Source organism: Nicotiana tomentosiformis, chromosome 2 (assembly GCF_000390325.3).
Source record: "Nicotiana tomentosiformis chromosome 2, ASM39032v3, whole genome shotgun sequence".
In the NCBI taxonomy this organism is placed as follows: Eukaryota; Viridiplantae; Streptophyta; class Magnoliopsida; order Solanales; family Solanaceae; genus Nicotiana; species Nicotiana tomentosiformis.
Window position 1 is genome coordinate 26162543 of NC_090813.1, and position 8025 is coordinate 26170567.

The window sequence follows — 8025 nt, forward strand, 5'->3', positions numbered from 1 at the left end:
TCATTCTCCAATCCCACTTTACCCAAAAGAAAAAAGAGGATTTGAGTCTTGTAAGGAAGAACCCAAACAGATGATTTCTTGGGCTCAGTTGCTGGTTTTGGTTCCATGTTAAGGGAGATGTGGTCCTTTGAATCTTGGTGCAGAGAGTTTGAAGAAACTGGAAAAGAAAAGTAAGTAATTATAAGGGGCTTCTTTTTCTTTTTCCTCTTTGTTATTTTACTCAGATTTTACATCTCTAGATTCGCTCCATTTTCTTTTACTGTGTGCTGCTGACTGTTTGTCTGAAAATATGGTACTATTTGTTTGGTAGTTTAGTGGATGCAACGTTTACACTGATCTCTCCTTTTTCATTTATCTTCAGTTTTGATTTTCTTTTTTTGTTTCTCACTAAGGGCCTGTTTGGTCATTAAAACAAATTCACTTTTTTTTTTCCGGAAAATTTTCACATTCTTTCAGAATTAGTCTTTGGCCATATATACAAAATAGACTGTCACTATACAAAAAATATAGCTAGTGAACCAGTGTCTCTGATGAGATTTAGCATTTCCCCAGTTGCAGACACGTGGGAACTTAGAGCAGTAATCCATTAAACTTGGACGAGCAATGTCAATGTGTTCAAGACACCATACCTATTCAAATTACAGTGAGGACTTGAGTTTTCAGTTTGGAGTTAATAAAGTGGATACAATGTATATTTGTCATAAATGTTGAAATTGTCAAAAGTCCCACATCGGGGGATGACAATTTTGAATGGGAATTTCACTCTATAAAAGGAGCCCTAATGTTTAGGATTTAAGTACACCTCTCATTTGCCTTTTATCTTCTTAAGGCATTTGTATCTTCTCTCTTTAGTATTATTTCACTTGTAATTTTGGAGTGGAATAAAATATTGATTGTGTCCGAGGAAGTAGGCAAAATTGGCCGAACCTTCGTAAATTCTGGTGTTCTTTTATTGTTGTCTTATTGTCTTGTTTATTATTTAGTGGTTGTCATAATTTTTGGTATAGTAGTTGTGACTCATTCACACTATATACATTTGGCTTCCGCAACAATTGGTATCAGAGCCAAGGTACTGTCTAAGTATGCTCTGTGGTTGCAGCATAGTCTGATCTTCCACATCAGAAAAGATCTATCTTGGTAACTGAGTCAAGGTTCTGTCTGAGTATGCTCTGTGGTTGCAGCTTAGTCTGATCTTCCACACCAGAAAGGAAATAATCTTGATTTGTGTCGTCAGCTAGCTACTAAATAATATTTGTGTCAAAATGGGAGACAGTAAACAAGAAGAATCTACATCAAGTGTCAATAATACGTCATCGTTGGCATCTTCGCTTATGACAAGAATTGTGTCAAATGCAAAATTTGCGGTAGAAATTTTTGACGGGTCAGGACATTTTGGGATGTGGCAGGGCGAGGTTCTAGATGTTCTTTTTCAACAAGGGCTAGATCTTGCCATTGAAGAAAAGAAGCCAGATGTTATTGGAGAAGAAGATTGGAAAATTATCAATCGTGTTGCTTGCGGTACCATTCGATCCTACCTTGCTAGAGAGCAGAAATATCCATACACAAAGGAAACTTCTGCAAGTAAATTATGGAAAGCACTGGAGGATAAATTTTTGAAGAAAAACAGTCAAAATAAATTGTACATGAAGAAGAGACTGTTTCGCTTTACCTATGTTCCCGGTACCACAATGAATGAACATATCACCAGTTTCAATAAGTTGGTCACAGATTTGCAAAATATGGATGCAACTTTTGATGATGGTGACTTGGCCTTGATGTTGTTGGGGTCACTTCCTAATGAGTACGAGCACCTTGAAACTACTCTACTCCATGGAAATGACGAAATTTCTCTCAGAGAAGTTTGTTCGGCTTTGTACAGCTATGAACAAAGAAAGGGAGAAAAACAGAAGGGCGGAGAAGGAGAAGCACTAATTGTGAGGGGTCGTCCTCAAAATCAAACGAGGGCTAAGAAGGGAAGATCCAAGTCGAGATCTAGACCCAGCAAAGATGAATGTGCCTTTTGTCGAGAAAAGGGGCACTGGAAGAAAGACTGTCCGAAGTTGAAGAATAAGGCCAGACATAACAATGGAAAGGCCATTATGGATTCAAATGTAGCTGATTGTGATGATTCAGACTTCTCATTAGTTACAACAGAGTTATCAACATCATCAGACATATGGTTGATGGACTCGGCTTGTAGCTATCATATGTGTCCCAACAAGGACTGGTTCGTGAATTTTCAAGAAGGAGAATATGGAGTCATCCACACAGCGGATAACAGCCCTCTTACCTCATATGGCATTGGTTCAATAAGATTAAGGAGCCATGATGGAATGATCAGAACATTAACAGATGTTCGATATGTACCGGGTTTGAAGAAGAATCTCATCTCTGTGGGAGCTCTAGAATCAAAAGGGTTCAAAATCATTGCAGAAAATGGAGTGATGAGAATATGCTCCGGTGCACTAGTGGTAATGAAGGCCAATCGGAAGAACAATAACATGTACTGCTATCGTGGTAGCACAGTTATTGGGACAGCAACAGTGACATCCAGTGATGACAAAGAGGCAGAAGCAACCAGGCTATGGCACATGCGCTTGGGACATGCTGGAGGAAAATCCTTGAAAGCTTTATCTAATCAAGGATTGTTAAAAGGCGTAAAGACTTGCAACTTGGAGTTTTGCGAGCATTGTGTCAAAGGAAAACAGACAAGGGTTAAATTTGGTACAGCGATCCATAATACTAAAGGCATTTTGGATTATGTACACTCTGATGTTTGGGGTGCTTCCAAAACACCTTCATTGGGTGGGAAGCACTATTTTGTAACCTTTGTTGATGATTTTTCCCGAAGAGTGTGGGTGTATACAATGAAGAGGAAAGATGAAGTGTTGGGAACTTTTCTCAAATGGAAAACGATGGTGGAGAATCAAACAGGCAGGAGGATTAAGTGTATTCGCACAGACAATGGAGGTGAATACAAAAATGATCATTTCAATAAGGTCTGTGAAAATGATGGCATCGTCCGACACTTCACTGTCAGACATACACCACAACAGTATGGAGTGGCAGAACGTATGAACCGGACTTTACTGGAGAAGGTACGGTGTATGTTGTCCAATGCTGGCTTGGGCAAAGAATTTTGGGCTGAGGCAATTACATATGCATGCCACCTCATTAATCGTCTACCATCTGCAGAGACAAGGAATATTATATTCAGCATAGATGTTACCTTTGATGAATCTGCCATAACAGATAAGGTGACAGTTGAATATGTCAAACAAACTGGTGGTGCATCAAAGCAGGTGGAGTTTGAGGGAAAATTTATTTTTCCTACACAAGAAGCAGAGGAGGAAACTCATGAAGATTACCCTCTGGAAAAAGAGCCAGTAGAAAGGGAGATTCCAACTCAGGAACCTCGACAACAACTTGAATCAATAGCAACCAGCAGGCCAAAAAGGACAATAACGAAACCTGTTCGTCTCATAGAGACGGTTGCTTGTGCAACCTCAATTGTAGCTGATGGTGTTCCTACCACTTATAAAGACGCAATCCAAAGTTCAGAAGAAGATAAGTGGAGGATTGCCATGAATGAAGAAATGCAGTCCCTTCATCAGAATCATACATGGAAATTGGCCAATCTCCCGAAGGGAAAGAAAGCAATTGGGTGCAAATGGGTATTTGCAAAGAAAGAAGGATTTCCTAACCAAGAAGATGTTCGCTACAAAGCAAGATTGGTGGCCAAAGGATATGCTCAAAAGGAGGGAATTGATTACAATGAAGTATTTTCTCCAGTTGTAAAACATTCCTCCATTAGAATTATGTTGGCTTTGGTAGCACAGTTGGATTTGGAACTAGTTCAGATGGATGTAAAAACTGCGTTTTTACATGGAAACTTGGAGGAGGAAATTTACATGACTCAGCCAGAAGGATTCAAAGTTGCTGGAAAAGAAAATATGGTATGCAAACTTGAAAAATCGTTGTACGGATTGAAACAATCTTCTAGACAATGGTACAAGCGATTTGACAAGTTTATGTTGCGGCAAGGGTACAAGAGAAGCAAATACGATCATTGTGTGTATTTGCGCAAACTTAATGATGGTTCCTTTGTATATCTTCTCCTATATGTTGATGATATGTTGATAACTTCCAAGAATTCGGAAGAAATTGATAAGTTGAAGATTCAACTGAAGGAGGAGTTCGAGATGAAGGATCTGGGTGAGGCAAAGAAAATTCTTGGCATGGAGATAATAAGAGATAAACGTTCAAAGAAACTCTGTTTATCTCAGAAAGAATATTTGAAGAGAGTACTAAAGCGTTTTGGCATAGATAAGAAGACTAAGCCAATTAGTACGCCACTTGCTCCCCATTTTAAGCTAAGTACTACTATGTCGCCAAAGGATGAAACTGAACAGGAGTATATGTCAAGGGTACCATACGCAAATGTTGTTGGTAGCTTGATGTATGCAATGGTTTGTACGAGACCTGACATTTCACAAGCCGTTGGAGTTATTAGCAGATATATGCATAATCCAGGAAAGGAGCATTGGCAAGCTGTGAAGTGGATTCTACGGTATATTCATAGTACTGTAGATGTTGGGTTAGTTTTTGAGCAGGAAGGCAATCGGTCTGTAGTTGGATATTGTGACTCAGATTTTGCGGGTGATCTGGACAAACGAAGGTCAACTACTGGTTATGTGTTTACTTTTGCAAAGGCACCAGTTAGTTGGAAGTCTACTTTGCAGTCAACAGTTGCTTTGTCTACAACAGAGGCAGAGTACATGGCTATTACAGAGGCTGTGAAGGAGGCAATTTGGCTTCAAGGATTGCTAAAGGAGCTTGGTATTGAACACAAAAATATTACAATTTTTTGTGATAGTCAAAGTGCTATTCAATTAGCGAAGAACCAAGTTTATCATGCAAGGACGAAGCACATTGATGTTCGGTATCATTTCGTACGAGAAATCATAGAAGAAGGTGGAGTCACGGTGAAGAAAATTCATACTACGGAGAACCCTGCTGATATGCTGACAAAGGTGGTGACTGCGGTCAAGTTTCAACATTGTTTGGATTTGATCAACATTGTTGAACACTAAAGATTGAAGATGAAGACACAACCAAAATTTGTTTTTGAGAGAAAATTGAAGATGTGGAATTTTGCCAAGGTGGAGATTTGTTGAAATTGTCAAAAGTCCCACATCGGGGGATGACAATTTTGAATGGGAATTTCACTCTATAAAAGGAGCCCTAATGTTTAGGATTTAAGTACACCTCTCATTTGCCTTTTATCTTCTTAAGGCATTTGTATCTTCTCTCTTTAGTATTATTTCACTTGTAATTTTGGAGTGGAATAAAATATTGATTGTGTCCGAGGAAGTAGGCAAAATTGGCCGAACCTTGTAAATTCTGGTGTTCTTTTATTGTTGTCTTATTGTCTTGTTTATTATTTAGTGGTTGTCATAATTTTTGGTATAGTAGTTGTGACTCATTCACACTATATACATTTGGCTTCCGCAACAATAAATACTTCTTGTGAAATATTCATCAAATGAAACAGTCAAACAGAGCTGTTCCATAGGTAACACACAAATTAGTTGAGTTTACTAAAGTAAATATTAGAGATTGTTAAACTTACTTGAAGAAAAATAAGACAACCTCCAACATATTGCACTTTTTCCTTCTTTCTCCTATACAACCAGTGAAATACATCTGCAAGAACAGCTGCTCCCCATGCAAATTTACTCACTTTATCAAGGTTTTCGAGAAGATAAAGGTACCGGGAATCAACTTTACCACTCGTACTTGGGAAAAGAAAAGTTCCAAACATGAATAATAAGAATGTCCTCACAAAATCATCATTGTTGGTCTCAGCAAGAGAATCAAGTCTTTGTTCTAATGATGCAACAGTGATTTTTCTATTCCACAGGGCAACACCATATCCTCTTTCTAGATCCAAGAAAGGTGTGTCTGCTAGTAGAACTACTGGATTTCCTGTGACTCGTAATCCCAAGATCAATGCAACATCCAAGAGAGATATGGTTATTTCACCCGGAGAAAGTACAAAAGCACGCTTCTCATAATCCCATCTTTCCATCAGTTCAACTAATAGGTTTTTAGAAAGCATCTGATCTGGAATGAGGAGCAAACTGCCAAATCCAGTCCTACTTATAGCATCCTTCTGACTACCGGTCAACTTGTTAACGCGCTTTATAAAGGATGGCAAAGAGAACCTAGTGCTGAAGTTTCTGACCTGAAAAGGATACAACTTTCATTAAATTTGTAGAAATGTGCTCAATTGTCTTTCACATTGATGTATACAAACTTATTGAACATCTGAAAGCCACTGGTATGAAGCATAAGAAAAGTAGGACGCTGTTAGAGTTGCATTAGGAATATTTAGTATTTGGATACCTGATAGGCCTATTATTATTAAAGCACATAATAGGCCTAAAATCCATGGACATTCTAAAGAAATGAAGAGATAATAAGTTAAAGAAGCTCCAATTAATTCTCTACAATTGGAAAGTCCTTGTTAAGATGGTTATTACTGATGATCGGATATTCTTGACTACATATCCCATACGAAAAATGTTACTATATAGATTGTAATAATGGAGTGAAATATTTATAAAAGACTTCAAGTTCAACTGATAATAGGCTCGTTGTATTCCAAAGGAGCGTTATCCGCTAACCTCATAGACAGGCAATTGCAATCGTATCACGCCTCAAGCCTTTCCTTCCTTCTTTCGTCATCTATTCTCTAGGGAAAAAAAACACCAGAGCAACATGGCAACTACAAATAGGGAGCTCGAAATAACAATTGTTAAGTCAACCGAATGAGAAAGTTATGTAGGACGGAAGCCATTTTCCAAGTAAAATATTTTCCATCAAAAAGGAAACATGACTCCTCACTTATGGGCGAATAGTTTTCTTACAATTATCTTAACTTTTTAACAAGCACTTACATATTTTTGTTTTCAACAATTTCATCAAAGCACTCTCCAATTTGCTAATAATATTATTAATCTCTATAATTTTTCTGGAAAATATTTTCCACTCACCAACCAAATACTCTTTGATAATATTTGATTGGAGAATAAATACAAATACACTCTAGGTCTTGTACGATTATTCACCAAATTTTACACTAAACCAGACTCCTAAAAATGATTTTCCCAAAGTAAAACATTTTTTCGCCAATACCAAAACACATAAAAAGTGAACTGAAATTCTGATGCGGGAAAATAGGAATAAATTGATGGTGGATAAGATGACATACCCCTGGTTTCTGAACCAATGAATGTCTCATATTTCTCTTCGGATCATGTCACAAATCACAATGAAGAAGAACAAGCAGAATTACAGGTAGCCTGGGAATTTTTTCACTCTAAGAGAAACAGAGAAAGGGTTTAGACTTTCCAGAAGGAGAAGCTTGCTGAAGAAGCTGTCAAAAGGCGCCAAAAACAAAAGAAGTAGAAAGCGGGCTCATTTAGGACCGTTTGGAAATGGATTCCCAAATATTTTTTGAAAAGATTGATTTGGATAAAGTTTGATTTGAAATTGAAAATGTGTTAGACATGAATTTTGGGGTGAGTTTTGATATGTTAAAATTTTTTCCTTTTTCTTTTTTTCAGCTAGAAAGTTTCAAATGGTCATGATTTGATCAAAAAGAGGTCTTAAGCATTTGAAGTTTTGGTTTTAAATCTTCCAAAAATTAGGTTAATTCTATAAAAATGCGTATTTGAATTTTTTCCCTCAAAACTTATGGCCAAACGCCTACTTAGTTAGCGGCCCAAAAGCTCACGTGAGATGGAAATGCGGGCGTGATTAGACAGTTATCGGTCCGTTGGTCGTGGACTTGCGGGACTTTATTACACTTCCCTTTGTACTTGAGCGAAGTATACCAATTGCCCGTTGTTTAAAATATACCAATAGTTTATAATATATTTAAAGATTAATCAAATTTATTTAAATTTTAGGACTAAGTATCCTGAATTTTGAGTTGTTATTTAAAATTCAGGACTAAAA

At 37.4% G+C, this 8025-nt stretch overlaps 1 protein-coding gene across 1 annotated transcript; it reads right to left on the reverse strand.

Annotated features, from left to right (window-relative positions):
- Positions 1-5486: 5486 nt before the first annotated feature.
- Positions 5487-7690, reverse strand: LOC138904510 (protein MAIN-LIKE 1-like). Its single transcript, XM_070193013.1, has 4 exons — positions 7277-7690; positions 5800-6247; positions 5633-5718; positions 5487-5564 (listed from the first exon to the last, which is right to left on the reverse strand). The coding sequence occupies exons 1-4, from the start codon at positions 7304-7306 to the stop codon at positions 5487-5489; spliced, it is 642 nt and encodes a 213-aa protein (XP_070049114.1). The 5' UTR covers positions 7307-7690.
- Positions 7691-8025: the final 335 nt, after the last annotated feature.